The sequence below is a fragment of the Chiroxiphia lanceolata genome, chromosome Z (genome assembly GCF_009829145.1).
Source record: "Chiroxiphia lanceolata isolate bChiLan1 chromosome Z, bChiLan1.pri, whole genome shotgun sequence".
NCBI classification, from domain to species: domain Eukaryota; kingdom Metazoa; phylum Chordata; class Aves; order Passeriformes; family Pipridae; genus Chiroxiphia; species Chiroxiphia lanceolata.
Window position 1 is genome coordinate 13300226 of NC_045671.1, and position 16424 is coordinate 13316649.

At 37.6% G+C, this 16424-nt stretch overlaps 1 protein-coding gene across 1 annotated transcript in view; it reads left to right on the forward strand.

The window, feature by feature from the left end:
- PARP8 (poly(ADP-ribose) polymerase family member 8) overlaps positions 1 to 15962 on the forward strand; it is a 114892-nt gene extending 98930 nt beyond the window's left edge. The window contains exons 16-26 of the mRNA XM_032676037.1: positions 1221 to 1346; positions 3086 to 3151; positions 4445 to 4512; positions 4865 to 4913; positions 5684 to 5796; positions 5963 to 6035; positions 9532 to 9601; positions 11550 to 11626; positions 12559 to 12628; positions 13830 to 13914; positions 14553 to 15962. Coding sequence (XP_032531928.1) covers positions 1221 to 1346; positions 3086 to 3151; positions 4445 to 4512; positions 4865 to 4913; positions 5684 to 5796; positions 5963 to 6035; positions 9532 to 9601; positions 11550 to 11626; positions 12559 to 12628; positions 13830 to 13914; positions 14553 to 14655 — 900 coding nt within the window. The 3' untranslated portion in view covers positions 14656 to 15962. The remainder of the gene's footprint in view (positions 1 to 1220; positions 1347 to 3085; positions 3152 to 4444; positions 4513 to 4864; positions 4914 to 5683; positions 5797 to 5962; positions 6036 to 9531; positions 9602 to 11549; positions 11627 to 12558; positions 12629 to 13829; positions 13915 to 14552) is intronic.
- Positions 15963 to 16424: the final 462 nt, after the last annotated feature.

The window sequence follows — 16424 nt, forward strand, 5'->3', positions numbered from 1 at the left end:
GTGACTGGAACTAACAACATTTAAACTGATGGAGAAAATTGTCCATTCATGCTGAAGGAGGAGAGGAAAATGGCAACTGTATGACTCACCATAGCACAGTCCCTTTTCCCTTTCATCAGTATTCTTATTCATTGTGCTTCTCTGAAGGATCATCATTTTTTTTCCCTCCAAATGATCAGATACAATGGCAGATATATAAAAACTTCTAGAACAGCTTGAGTTGTGAGATGAGATCTGATGTGCGTAGAGTTGTGGGAGGAACCAAGGATGCCTACTAAGTACAGCTTGTCTCAGCTTTTTCTTTCTTTCCTGGAAAAGTCTGTTTTCATACACAAATGTTTTCAGAAGGCACAGAAAAAATGGGGAAATGAGCTGATTTGCAGCTACTTTTTAATGTAGAAACTGTGGATTTCAGTATGAGCTGAATTTATGTTTTACAGGTGCCAGAAAGCTACATTCTCTCATATTTGTTATTGCTGTATTCTTTTTAACCTCTGAATTATATATTTTGAAACAATTACATGGGAATCTGTGACTAAGTTGTATATGCACGTATGTGTACATGTGTGACTACATTAGACGACATCTGTGTACACATTTACGTGCATGATCCTGCAGGATAATCTTGCAAATCATGGATATTCAAAGCTGTGTTGTAATTTTGTACAACAGGATGGAAGGAAGAAGATCCCCCAGTGTGAACTTTGCAAATGACTGTTAAATCACTGCACTGTTCTGGCCTTACCAGAAGCAATGTTTACAAGTGTTTCTATGAACACAGTCTTCAGGAGAACAGCAGGAAGTCATACAAATTTCACAGACCATTCTTTGTTCTTGAGCAACATTTTCACTGGCATGTACTATACAGAGATACACAGATCGAGCACAACTTCATTTCCTTAGAGAATGAATTTAATACAGGAATTAGTGTATGTGCACAAGAAAAAGCAGAAATGAAAGCAATATGTTTGACATTATAATACATTTAGGACCAGGTAGTGATCCTACTTATGCACCTGGAATAATATGCCAGGGCTGACCCCAAACTCTGTTGAGGTTAATGGAAAAATTTGAGTCCTAAACTATGTCCTGTGGATAACATGGTTTGGGCTATATAGGTAACAATGAAATATGGTATAACTATAATGTGTAAAAAAAGTAAGCTGGAAAATACAATATAAAAGTACATATGTTGAATAAATGTCCTTCTTTATGCTTAGGTGGTTGATCTCCTGGTATCCATGTGTCGGTCTGCATTAGAGTCACCTAGGAAAGTTGTCATTTTTGAGCCATATCCTTCTGTAGTTGATCCTAATGACCCTCAGATGCTAGCCTTTAACCCCAGGGTAAGTAGTTATCTGTAATTATGTCATCGCTTGATTTTAGTCCTGCGTGAGATTTCAAAGCAGACTTCTTATGGAGTTTCCTTGTTTTCAAAACTTTGTAGCTTTTTTTTTAATTGTCGCTGATGAGGTATTTGAGTATAAACTTGTCCTGGTTCCAGCTAGGACAGGGTTAATTTTTACAGTAGCCATGTGGGGCCATGGCTAGGACTCAGAAGTTATCCTATACCCTGTCACATCATTGCCAGGGGCAGGGGGAAGAGAGTCTCTTCCAGGAAGGAGTCCCTTGGCAGAGGGAGCAATCAGCTATTTCTGTTTCTGTGTGAATTGTTCACCTCTTTCTTGTAGCTTGTGTCTTCAGTATTGTTGCTGTTACTGTCTGTTTTCTTATCTCCTTGCTGTTTCTAGCACGTTGTTCTCATCTCAACCCATGTTCTTTACCTTTTGTGCCTTTGATTCTCCTCTCTAGCCCCTGGTAGTGGGAAGGGGGAGAGGGAGGGGTGAGGGGCAGAGTGAGCCAAGAGGTGCTTGATTTCAGTGTGAGCATTAAATTGGAGAATACCATTCCTAAACCACAAGAAAACTGGAAGTTGTGTTCCAATTTATGTTAAAGACAAGGAACTCTTTCAGGGAGCAAATTCTAGATGCAAAATTGTTTATTCTAAGTGGCTTTCTCTCAATGTACACGTTGGATACAAAGAGAAAGATGGCCTTTGAGAGGTGAAGACCATGTAAAATGAGGGATCTATCAGATGTTGACATAATAGTCAGGTTTTGTACAAGGTAAATTTTGAAATAAAGAATTGTACTTGCACTACCTGCTACTTGAACTCCAAATGCTGCCTCTCACTCCGTGTCCCTTAAGCCATCTCCCCAAAGGCATAAATGAGAATTTAGCATGTCCTGCATTGGAATGCATTTCAGTTTTTCTGAACAAAGGCCAGTTCTTTTTCAGGGTGTGTTCTGTAATATGTGGGAATAAAGACTTGTCAGGAGATGCTTGGAAGGGGGCTGAGGAGGAGACAGCTGTATGGTGGCTGGGCAAAGCAGGTGTTTGAAGTAGATGAGGATTTATGAGAAAAGGTCACACTGAGAGAGGAGTGGACAGAATCCCTGGGCTGCCAGTGCCTCCATCTCCTCCCAGCTTATTGTCAGCTTGGGCGAGGTGAAAGACCATGGGCAGAAATTGGTGAGACTCGATGGCAAGCAGTGAAGCTCCTGAAGGTGGCATGTCATGTGGAGTGGTGACATGTCATGTGGAGTGGATGAAGCATGAACTGTTAAGCTCACTCACTCAGAACAGATGGAACCTTCTGGTAGTGGTTCCCAAGCAGTACGTAGGTGAGGATCAGGGTGAGGCAGAGGGACAACTGAAGGCCTTATGATACTTTTTAGAGCTGCTAGCAAAATAAACACATGTGTTCATCCACATTTTATTTAAAATCGATCTGGAGTCACTGCATTATTTATCTTAAGAACATGTTGTCCAACCGTCAGAACCTGTGTTTAGTTACAAATATTTGTTTAAAAAGTGAGCTGTTTTTCTGTGTGTTGGAGATTCCAGTGAAATTCAAAGAAAAACCATCATAACAATATTTTTCCAGGTTAGAAATGTTTGAAACTATTGGTTTGCTCAGTGTTCATCCTAGCTTTGGTTTTATACACACTCAAAGAATTCAGGTTTTTATAGAGCCAAAGACTAATATTCTTTGAATTTATTTGCATATTTTATGCTACATCAGAAGAAGAATTATGACCGAGTCATGAAAGCATTGGACAGTATCACTTCCATTAGAGAAATGACACAGGTGAGTTTAAAAATATTTATCTGACTTAATCATTATTTCTAGAACTTGAGAAATGTTTATATTGGCTACCTCTGGTGGGTCAAAAAATCAATGGTATCATCTCTTTCATATAGAGCTGTAATAATATTAAAATGTGTGTTCAAAATAACTAACTTAGAGTATCCATAATGGCAGTCAAGTAAAAGTGGTGGAGTAGAACTCGGATCTTTTGAAGTTTAAATTAGGGATAATAACAGGAAAATGGAACATTGTAATGAGATAATCACCAACTGCTGCATTTCTGGAAATATTAAAGCCAGAGTTCTTTACTGCCAAAGCAAAAGAAATTGATTTTGTGACAGTGTTCTGAATGATACCTTTATTACAGCAAAACACTTGATCAGCTAAGTATGGTTGGATACTTGGAAGGTTGGGTCTCTTGGGATTACTGCCATTTATTTCAATAACATATCTGATAGTTGTATTTCTGTTTATTGTTACACTCCTTTGCCAAACAACCCAGATGATTATAGCTGGTTGTTGAAATCTCTTCTGTATATCTTGCTTTTCTGACTGCTATATAAATGTATCCTCACAGCAGTTTTTAGATCTTACTCTAAATGTATTCACAAAATACTTTGGGATTCTGGATAAAAGAATATAGAGAGATGAATAAAATAAATAGAAAATTAAAATTTGTATATTTTTGTTAATTTTTATAACATCTTGGAAAAAATTTAAAAATCAGGTATTTCTGTTACTTCGTATGTCTCTTAACAATAAAAAATAATCACCGTTTTGTGCTTTTTTAATGTTAAAATAATTCTTGGAATGATGAGTTTTAAAAGGATGCTTTGGACTGTAATTGAAATCAAGAAAGGTTTTCAAAGGAATTATATTACATGGTATTTTACCAGTTTATACTTTAAAAGAGTTAAAAAACCCAAAGTGGATTATTTTTGGGGTATTTTGAGAGACTTAATTTTGTGAAATTCCAGTCCAATTTCTTAATACAAGAGCTGAGCAAAAATACATGTCTTCTGCTGTTTCTCCCTGAGATCACCAATGTTTGCTATAATGTAGTCATTTTGATGCTAATTAAATGCTTATTATTTTACTCCAGGGAAAATAATTGCTATATTAATTCTTGTTGTTGTCAAAACACATTTATAACTCTAGTATGCTGTATATGAGTAAAATTGTGATTTAAACCTAATAATGAGTCCCATGTATTAATTTTAATTGATTAAATCATGGGCACTGTAACGTCCAAAATTCATCCTAGAAATAAAGAACTTATTTACTCTTTTCTAGGCACCTTACTTGGAAATAAAGAAGCAGATGGATAAACAAGACCCGCTTGCACATCCTCTTCTACAATGGTATAAAGTTGATTCACATGAGATAAAAATTATTGCAGTATCAACTGTAATGAATAATTTACACTGCTGTAATGAATAAATTACACTGCTCAATTACACTTGAACAGTGTAATTTGGTATAAGGTCACCCTAAGAATTAAAATCAGTATTTGCAACTGCAGTTGTTCTGGACTGTTTCTGGACCTCATCTGGGTCCTCTGATCTCACTTTCTGGTTGAGGTTTGGTCTACTTCCATCTGATAGGTTTAAAGACCTACAGCTGGGTGCATTATGGTGGCCATTCATAACACATTTTTAAGAAAAAAAGGTTTGTTTTGGTTACCATGTCTAATTGAACTGTTTCTTATTTTAGGGTTATTTCTAGTAACAGATCACACATTGTGAAGCTACCAGTGAATAGGGTAAGTGTCTGTAGGTTCTCTATTATTTTCTTATTTGTCATGGCTTTTATTAGCATTTCAGGTGAGAGTCTCGTAGCAAAACACAGGTGTGTGCTTCGAACTGGTTAACTCCATTAACAGACAAGGCAGTGAAAGAGGCAGTTTCAGGTCACGATTTTTGGAATATCTGAAATAGGTCAAGGGAATAGTACTTGTAAAAAGCCTATTTGAGGTAAGTAGCTCAAATACAAGTGCCTACCTTGTAGTCATCTGACATTGTGGGAAGAACATCACTTTGTTTTGTTGCCATATAGAATATTAGATACAGAATTGTACAGAAAGCAGTGCACAGAAACACAATATACCAGGAAATTCGTATATAAGTACACCTTTAAAAAAGTATGGTGCTTGAATTTGAGAGGGATGTGTGCCTCCAATCCTCTGATTAAGGGCATAGTAATCTGCAGTCTTCTAAATAACCTTAATTCAAAGCCTACTCTGATCAGAATACCATAATGAAATCATTCAGTTTAATTACTAGAGCCATATATGACTGAAATGTGTTTCAAAAATTTCCCCATGTTTCATAAACTGAAAGATATTTTTACTGTTTGATTTCAGCTGAAACTGAATTGTTTCTGCTAAGGAGACCAATTTCATCTTAGTTCATGTAGTTATTTAGATGCAGTTATGTATTGTGTGAAACAACATGATATCTTAAGGTCTATTATCAGGGAAATACAGTACTTTCATTGTTAACTTTTTTTCATATACGCACTCCTATTTTACAGCAACTAAAGTTTATGCACACTCCCCACCAGTTCCTACTTCTCAGCAGTCCACCAGCCAAAGAATCCAATTTCCGAGCTGCTAAAAATCTCTATGGAAGTACCTTTGCATTTCAGTGAGTACACATATTCATATTAATCAAAAGTTATCAAAATGCTATGCTATTTTTTTGTTCTGGTATTTGAGGTTTGCAGCTGTGAATCTACTGTTTTAAAGGATTTCTGATTTCACTTTGCATTTTACCCTTTGAGCTTTAACGCTTTCTTTTTCGTTTTATTCAGTGGTTCACACATTGAAAATTGGCATTCCATCCTGAGGAACGGCTTAGTTGTTGCTTCCAATACGAGGCTGCAGGTAAATAGTAGACAAAATAGACTTTAGTTGACCTGTGCTTGATTATGCACTACTAGCTTTGGCAGCTTTTCAAGGGGTTTAGTTATAGTAGTCATATAGGTCGAAAAAGAGATGATTTCAAATACCCTCTTGTTTCCTGGAAAAAGTACTTTTCTGATAAAATTAAGGTAAAATAATGTCTCTGCTAAAATGTCTAGAAAATCCCTCTGCTGGAATCAGTGTTTCAGTCTTACATTGCAGAGCAGCACCTCCCGGAGGCTTCACTCGGTACTGCTTAAAACCAGTGACAAAATTTAGAGCTGCCTAAACTATCTCCATGTTACAGGATCCAGGAACATGCTAGATTTACAGGAACTGTGTTGACAGCACCTTCTCTTGTGGTTTCTTTGGAAATGGAAGCATGTAGGTCAGAAGAGATCAGTTGCAAACCAGTTCTCAGACAGTCATCAGGAGACCACTATTACAGAGCAAAGAAGGCACTACAAGAGGGACTGGGGAGTCTAATGGAGAGTATTTTAGCATTGTGGTTTTGAGAGCTCTTCTCCAGAGCTGAGTCCAAGTACCTTGGAGGAGGATCCCAGGGTGCTGACTAAGGATTGGGATACAGAAGACACTGAAAAAAAGGAAATGGCTGTTCGTCATAGTGGTTTGGTTGTTTTTATTAGTATCTGTGGAAGATAATTCCCCAAGAAAGCAGGATTTACACACTAAAATTCACCAAAGTAAACTCTTTTGTTTATACTTGTGTTGTTATTGTTGCTCAGGGTTGAGATACTGGGAGTAGTAAAACCCTGTTTTATGTAAGTCATCATTTCTGTCTCTCTCACACACCTAAGGCACATCCTGAGATGAGTTCATCCTGTCTACCGTGGTACCAACCAGTCAGGAAAACTATCTACTCCCCAAGGATTCTGTACAATATTATAAGATCTGGAGGAGTGAAAACACATGTGCATACTCCTATGAGAGCTCTGCCACATTGTGGAGACTGTGTAAATATAATTTGGTCAGAGGAAAGAAATAAGGGTGAGCATGACTGAAGCCCCATGGTCATCTAGGTAGGACATCTACCTAGGTAGGAGATACTGGGTTCTCAAAAATGAGAAACTGCTTGGTGTGTTTTCATTAAAGGCATTTCCATATAAAGCAGTCAGATCCTGGTGAAGTGAAACCCATACTTTCCCCTTTCCAGACAAGAAAATGACTGCAGGGCTAATAAAAAAGTCCTCACTTTTGTTGCTTAGCCAATGCTTCATGACATGGAACAGTGATGCCGATGCAGAATAGTTTTCCCTTTCCTCTGTTCTTTTCAGACATCTGGTAGCTTTATGGCTAAAGCACAGTCCTGCACTGATGGGAGATATGCATGCCTGAATTGGCCCAGGCAAAAGCTTGATTGAACCCATTCCACTAGTACTCGTGCTGAACTAGTGACTAAATTTCTCTATAGTATATGGCTAGTATCATCACTGTTTCTTAATTTCTTACCTTAAAGAAAACAGAAGCAGCTGTTGCTGCTGTTGATTCACAGAGGCTGGCCTAGGCTGTGCTTCCTGACAAGGTTTTGACATGAGACACATGCCAAGGTGTATTTAGCAATGCACAGAAGCACCCTCTGTGGGCATCCTCCATAGTAATGTTAGATTTAAAAACAGGAAACACAGTTTTAACACAATATAGAAATCATGTATAATTATGGTTGTGCCTCTGGCCATACTATACTATATATAATATTATAATTTTATACTCAGGACATGTTTTTTTAAATATTTCTTTGAACACCATTAATTACCTGGCAATAAATTAGTACGGTGGGACAGATGTTTATCTTCCCTAAGACAGGGACAGAGACAAGGCAGAGGTGTTTAATGCTTTTCTTGCCTCTGTCTTCAACACGGATGATGAACAAAGTTCCCTTGAAGTGGAGGACCACGACTGTGAGAATTATCAACTCCCAGTTGATCCTGAAATTGTGTGGGATTTGCTGCTTCAGCTGGGTCCCTACAAACTATGGGACCTGACAGGATTCATTCCAGAATCCTCAAATTGCTGCTGATGCCATCATAAAACCTCTCTAGGTGGTTTTTGAGCGATCTTGGGAATCCAGAGAGGTCCCAGCTGACTGGAAGCTGGTGAACATTGTCCTGATTTTCAAGAAAGGCAAGAAGGAGGACTCTGGAAACTACAGACTTGTCAGTCTCACTTCAGTGCCTGGTAAAGTTATGGAGAAGATTATTCTGGGAGGTATTGAAAAACACCTGGAGGACAATGCAGTCACTGGTCACAGACAGCACAGCTCCATGAGAGGACAGTCTTGCTTATCAAACCTGATTTCCTTTTATGACAAGGTAGCCCACACAGTTGATATAATCTTTTTGCATTTCAGTAAAAGTTTTCGATACTGTCTCTCCCAGGATCCTTCTAGACAAAATGTCCAGTACACAGTTGGATGAACACATCATGTGGTGGGTGAGCGATGGACTCACAGGGAGCACAGAGAGTTCCAGAGAGTTCTAGTGAATGGGGTGACATCAGATTGGCAACCTGTCACTAGTGGGGTTCCACAGGGCTCCATCTTAGGCCCTGTGCTCTTCAACATCTTCATAAATGACTTGGACACAGGACTCGAAGGGACACTAAGCAAGTTTGCAGATGATACAAAACTGGGAGGAGCTGTTGACTCCCTCAAAGGCTGGGAGGCCCTGCAGAGAGACCTCAACAAATTAAAGCACTGGGCAATCACCAGCCGTGTGAAGTTCAACAAGGGAAGGTGCCGGATTCTGCACCTAGGACAGGGCAACCCTGGATATTTGTACAGACTGGGGAATGAGATGCTGAAAAGCAGTGCCAGGAAAGGGACCTGGGAGTCCAGGTGCCCTGGCAGCCAGGACGGCCAACTGTGTCCTGAGGGCCATTGGGCACAACATCGCCAGCATGTCAGAGGGAGTGATTGTCCTACTCTGCTCTGCACCAGTGCCGCCTCACCTTGAATATTGTGGCAGTTTTGGTCACTGCAATATAGGAAAGATATTAAGCTACTAGAGAGTGTCCAAAGGAGGGCAACAAAGATGGTGAAGGGCCTTGAGTGGAAACCGTGTGAAGAGCAGCTGAGGTCACTTGGTTTGTTCAGCCTGGAGAAGAGGAGACTGAGGGGAGACTTCATTGCAATCTACAACTTCCTCCTGAAGTTCTGTCAGGGGAGATTTAGGTTGGATATTAGGAAAAGGTTCTTCACCCAGAGGGTGGTTGGGTGCTGGAACAGGCTTCTAGGAAACTGGTCACAGCACCAAGCCTGACAGAGTTCAAGAAACATTTGGATGATACTCTCGGGTACATGGTGTGACTGTTGGGAATAGTCCTGTGCAGGGCCAGAAGTTGGACTCGATGATCCTTGTGGGTCCCTTCCAACTCAGCATATTCTGTGACCTGTTCCTCTAATTATTATTTTGTCCAGGTAACCAAATTAATGCCACATAACCACTCTGCTCTTTTTCAGCTCCATGGTGCAATGTTTGGAAGTGGAATCTACCTTAGTCCATTGTCAAGCATATCATTTGGTTACTCAGGTGATATTTATAAATCATCTAAAGTTGGAGAAATATAGGGGGGTATCCTATTCTACTGCTTTTCTTACCAGCTTCACTGTTTACAATACTGTATCAATTTTATCTTTGTTGACCATAGTTTAATTTATTCAAAAAAGAGAAAATCTAAATTCACTTATTAAAAACTGTCCTTATTTTCCAGGGAGCTGAGTATTGTGAAGTTGTGTTTGAAGTAAATATTAGATAATACCAAATGCTTTGTGTAGTGAAGCAGGTCTTGATTATGTTGTGGAAATCCAGCTTTGTGATTTTTGTCAGTATCTGCCTAAGTCCATCTAACTTTACCTATGGATTCATGGTCTTTTATGACCTGATCTGACAAAACAAATATTCATCAATAAACATGTTCAACCTTGTATATTTAAGAGTATTCCCAAGTATCACCATGTCAGGATTACATAGAAAGTGCCAGACAGTGTGTTTATTTTAGCCTCAGAAGGGGAGAAAACATAATTTGTCTCACTAGTGAATCCGAAAGGGAGTTGTGCAGAGTTTTCCATATAAAAATTAAATCATAAATAGAAACAAGATACATGGAATGTATCTATAAGAAATTAAAGAGTTTTTAAAATATGCTGAATTTTATTTTGGGTATGTGGTATTTACCATTTCCTCACATATGAAAGTGAAGGTATAGAGCTGAATGTGTGTTTGTGTGCATCTAGGTAATTTTGACTGTTTTAGTTATGCTTTCTGACACTCAGTATTTTGAGGTAATGTCACAATTCATTTTAAGAGTTCAACATGTTTGAGCTACTATTTGCGGAACTTCAATATCAATTATTTTTAACTAAACCTTTAGGTTTTCAGAGATTACACGGGTATGGGGGCTCACTAAAAGTGCTGGTTACAGTATCATTATCTAATAAAATGCTTTTCTTTTTGCACAATACTGTTTTGTCAACTTCAACATGTTATTGCTCCTCTCTCTGCCTGTCTTGATTCCTTCCATCCTGTGTCCTCCAGAAAGGAGGTCTGTGTTCCCATCAAGTGTGTAGTCCTTGATGCTAATAAAAACTATGGAAGAGTCCTACATGTCCCGTTCCTTCAAAGTATTAGAGTTCCCCCATAATTCAGTCTGTGTTTGAAAACTGCCAAGAAATGGAAGTCTTCAAGACCAGGCTGGACAGAGCTCTGAGCAACCAGGTCTGGTGGAAGGTGTCCCTTCCCATGGCAGGAGGGCCAGAACTAGATGATCTTTAAGGTCCCTTCCAACCCAAACCATTCTATGATTCTATGATTCTGTGAAATCTGGGATACTGGAAAGGCAAGGACATCCATAGTAGCATATAACACAGGAATTTTAGATAAACCAATATGAATGAGATCTAAAGCACAAAGATTTTTGAGATGGATATTGGATCCAATGTTGACAAATGACTGACAAATGATCTAATATTTTTGAATGTAGATAAGGGAGTCAAACCAAGGTAGATTTCAAGATTTAAGTGACCTACTCATAAAAATTAATGAGACTGTTCATGTAAGTCTACATAGAGTGCTAAAGATTAATATCTAAAGTTCTTCTCTTGTGATTTTGCTGTCCCATCCACAGTAAATCAGACTTACTTCATCCCAAAGGTCAGTTAGACTCAGGACATGCTGACCTGTAAAGCAACCATGTAAGAACATTCCTGATCTGAATTCAGTGACATTTAATTTCATGTTTATCTCCTTTTGCACCTACTTAATGCTAACTGGACTTTGCTAAGGTCTTTGCAATACATGCAGAGGTACTGGTAATTTGTAGGATTACATTGTGATTTTCTATGACAAAGTTGAGTAGCTTATTGGGTACCATGCAAAAGACTGTGATTCCCACTGTGGTTCTTGTTTCTTTCTTGCACTTAACTTTTCTTATTACAGTGTTTATATGCCAGGGTATCTTACATGATTTTAATATTCCTAGGGATGAACAAGAAGCAGCAGAAGGTGTTAGCTAAAGATGAACCAGCTTCAGGCAGTAAGGGCAGTAATGCATCACAGGTATGATACATCAACCATCTCTGGAAGATTTGTGGGTTTTTGAGAACTTAGCAGCTGAGAAGGAGGTAATATTTCCTTTGTGCAAACTAACAGTTTTATTTCATTGAATTGAAATCAACAACTTCAGAGACTGCAAACATCAAACACAGCCCAACTGCTTTAGTAAAAATTTACAGAGTATATTGCAGGTCTTGTGCCCTTCAAGAATTTAGTAAGAGAATGAAAATGAAATACAAATTGCATTATGATCCTTAGCAAGTCCTTACTTTCTGAGTTTTAGACTTCCAGAAGAATGATGCAAAAGAACTTGAGAGTGCTTCTTGCTTGAAAATTAGTAGCATTTAATTTATAGCATGTCATTTTTTCTTTTTCATGTTTTTTACATATGAAACCATTACAATTCTGCTTTATCTAAAGCAAACTCACAGCATCTGTGTGTAAGGCTAAATTATGAGAAAGTAATCTTATGTCTGTCTCCCTGGTTAACACATAGAAACTACAGAATAATCTGGCTTTGAAGAGAGATTGGTATGTCACAGCAGAAGCCCTCAGAAGTAGGAAGGCCAGTAAAATATCAGGGTGGTGGCCAAAGAGTCAATGATTGAATTCACCTTTTTTTCTTTTTTTCTGCTACCAATTCGTTTATCAATAGCATTCTGATGTTTCTGATGTATTATTCATTCTGTAAGAATTAGAAACTTTTGAATGTTATTTTTCTGGATAAAGGAGTTCAAATCCCTCCTACAAAAATCCAAATGAATAATAGAATCATTTTTATAAGTTCTATTACATTCAGAAATAAAGAGAAAAATTTTAGGAAGACTGCCTCTGTTCATTAATAAACCACTGAAAACAACAGTCATCTACTTTGTTACTTTTTCACTCAGTTTGCTTTACTGCACTAACTATGTTTTCTTGCTTTTATATCTCAGTCACAGAAGAAAGGACAGCAGTCACAATTTTTGCAAAGCCGTAACCTAAAATGCATAGCCTTATGTGAAGGTAAGCTGAAGTCCTTGGTGAAACTTTTAGTCATGGTCACAGGATGCACAGGTTACTGGATGCAAATCAATGAGACCTTTAGTTCCATTATTGGTTGTTCAGGTAAGAGACTACTTATAGGTCTATGAGTACTTGCTCAACAGCAGACCTTTGTATTTCAGTTCAGAATGTTTCCCCTCTTTAAACAAAACCTGTAGCACATACTGAATTTTCATGGAATAATTATATGCATTTGGAGTTGTTAAATTTCATGCCATTAATGATTGCCCAATGCTCCAATCTGTCTAGATCCTTCTAAAAGGCCTCTTGTCTCTCCAGAGAACACCATCTCCAAGTATGGCATCAGCAAACTCAGTAATGGTGCATTCACCTCCTGCATCCAGGTAGTTTATAAATCCATTGAACAGAACTGGCCCTGGAATGGAGCCCTGAGGACCACCACTGGTGTGTCTAGTCACCAGCCAGTCTTCAGTACAACCCTTTGGGCTCAGTCCCTCAGTCAGTTCTTCACCCAGTGCACCATGAACCTCCTTATCCCACAGTTGGACTACTTGTCCGGAAGGATGCTGTTTAAATGAGTTTTGAAATCTTTTCGAATACAGATTGATGGTATAGCTTCTAGTTAGCAATAAAAATCTTTCTTACCTGTGTTGTCCTCATTCTGCTGGTAAACAACCTATCGTCAAATACTTTGCTGTTTTCTAAACATTAAGCAAGTTTTGGCAAGCTTTTTGAACCCCTTGAGTCATAATTGCTATGGTTAATTGTTTTAAATGTTTGGTAGTATTGCAAATCCAAAATTTACCATATAGCAGTTTCAGGCGTTGTCTTAAACATCTTGGTTTTGAATCAGCCATCATTATACACAAATATCTGTTCCAAAGGCTGATTAGTTGCCTTAATAGCCCTAGAACTATTTAAAATTATAAATATATTTTTTAATCTTTCATTCCATTTAAGAACTTGCTCCCATACATCAAGCATCTGTGTTTTCTAAAAGATATATTTTGGGCACAAGAATCAAATTCATCTTTCTGTTTGTACTAGCAGCCATCTCAAAATCTGCGCCACACCCCAGACATGCAGTGGAAAACTACACATTCCCAGAAGCCTATTTAAAGTGTATAAAACCCCAAGCCTTTTAAAGCAGTATTTTTCAGGCATATTTTCATCACTATGAAATTTATTCTTTCCCTGATAGTGATAACCTCACCCGATCTGCACAAACATGGAGAGATATGGGTAGTTCCCAATACGGATCATGTGTGTACAAGATTTTTCTTTGTGTGAGTAAAAGCTTCATTTAACATTCAGCTTCATACTATACCTTTTTCCCATGTTGCCTTCAATGGTTGTAGTTAAAGTAGATAAAAGACATTTCTTCCTAATTCTGTTCAGCGTCACTTCATTTTTTATCTTCCACTGTACTTACGTGTGTTAGGAAATGCATTGATAAGCTAGTAACAAAGGTTTAGTAGATGTTTTGTTACAAAATAAATGAACAGAGAGTCACTAATTTTTCCCATTCAATGGCATTACTTCATGTTACAGTAAGCCTATCCATGTATTGTAAAGCATAATTTTTATTTGGCTGTGTGTATTTAAGCTGAAGAATTCATTAGCTTCCTGTCTGTGATGTGAGCATTTTCCCTTTCACCTAAGAGTTGTCCCTTTGGATCCTACTGGCTTATTCAGCCTCAGGGTTCTAATGACAATGGCAGCCTTATCACCCTCTACTCTCCATAGTTTAGGATCTTAATATAGTGACCGTATAATGATGAAGTGCAGCGGAGTTTTTAATAGAAACATGTTAACATATGGAGTAAGAACTCTTGATTAGTGAAAGAAGGAGAGTTTGGGATGTTTTCCAGTAGATTAATAAAATACTAATTTGCTTTTATTTTCTGTACTGTTTTTTTTTTAGTTATGAAGATGGTCAAGTGGGTGATACAAGTATAAACACACAGGAACCGAGCATTCATAAAGAGATTCTTCGAGTCATTGGCAATCAAACTGCTACTGGTTAAAAGGACCACTCTTATTTAATTGATGTGAAGCCTTCCTCAGTGTCAAAGCTGGATTTTGAACTGAAGAAGATGCAAAAAACCTAATTTATTATTATTATTCTAAACAAATTAACCATTTGAATACTTACTGTTTTCTTACTTAGTATTTCTTATCTCATCAAAATACCTGAGATGGTATCAATTAGCAACTGTAGGGGTGCAAAATCTATTATTATTATACTAAAACAATGAATAATTAAACAGGCATTTGGGTCACAATAAACAGACTTCAAAAAGGACTTTTGTGCTGATATTTTTATATTAAACTTCAATTGGAGGTTTTAGTACTGTATACTGGTATTTTAAATTTAGAATGACTGAATTATAAGTGAGAGAGAAGATTTTATAGCGGAGCACCTGTATTATGCAGGATACTTTGCAATAAGTAAAATATTCTCATATTAAAACACAATAAAAGGTTGTCTGGAACATGTAAAATGAAAGGGATTGGTTACTTGCAGCTATCTTTGATTCTTTTTGTTTTACATAAATGCAGCTAGCATTTAGACTCAAAGGGGAAAGCAACAATACATTTTTTTATTTACTGAGTGAAACAAAGCAAAAAGTAATGAATGTGTTAGTGTATGTTCAGCTTTCTTTGTCTTCTCTGGAAACACTGTCTTATCCATTACACAAGTCAGTTGCATTTTTTAATTATACAGGCCTAGCAAACACCTGGAAATCCTGAAGCTGTTAACTTCCTTTTTACAAATTTGTTTTTTATATACTAGATTTTACAGTTTCATTAGATCAACAAGGTTTTTTAATGTTTGCATCTTAACTTCAGTGAAACTGCTTTGTGGTTAACTTTATTCACATATTTTAAAGTATGTGCTGAATTAAGGCTTTTACATGGTTGAGTTGATTGTTGGTACATCAGAAAATATAAACAAATGCAAAATTTTACTCATTTTGTCTTGGTGAAATATTTTTGTTAATTTATTCCTTGGGGATAACGAATCCGTTCAAATCTCTCTGTCTTTTAAACTAACAACTATTTTTTTCAAAGTGAGCATGATGGCAACACAGATAGAGAAGGGCCTGATCTCCAAGGCATAAAGCATACCCTGTGCCCTGATGAGTGCCCTTGGCAGCCCTTGTGGTAGCTGTCCTGAAGAACCAGTCACACCTTTGGATATGGAGAGCAGTTCAACTTACCCATCTGTGCAACAACTACAAGCCACTTCAGAAAGCAAAAATAGACTGAATGCTCTATTATGTTATTTTCATAATAAAGATACTAAAGTGCCAAATAACAGCACAACAGAGCTCAAGTGTGTTTGTTTTTTTTAAACAGAACTGCATGAGATATGCTGAAATGGGTGATTCCTTCTTTCTAGGTCAAGCTATACTGCTGTATTACTTGCTGCAGTTGAAGTGTCCTACAAGTAAAATAGTGATATTTGACCCAGCAGCGTATACTTGATGTATTTTAGCATTCTAGACTTATTTGTTGGGGAGTTCAGTTTTTCAGGGTTCACCAGACTTGTAAACCCAATTGTGTTTGCATATCCCTATTTTGCTATTATTTCTGTTGACTTCCCCCCAACATTTAGTGGACCCCTAACTTGAGAATCACTACTCTAATTGTTATCTTTTGTGTTAGGATACAGGTTAATTTCTTGAAACAAAGAGGTTTCCTGAAATTTGTTTATCTCCGTAAAGACTGCCTTAGGTTGTGTTACTGCACAAAATCAGCGTAATTCAGAAGTGGAGCTGAAACCCTGGCA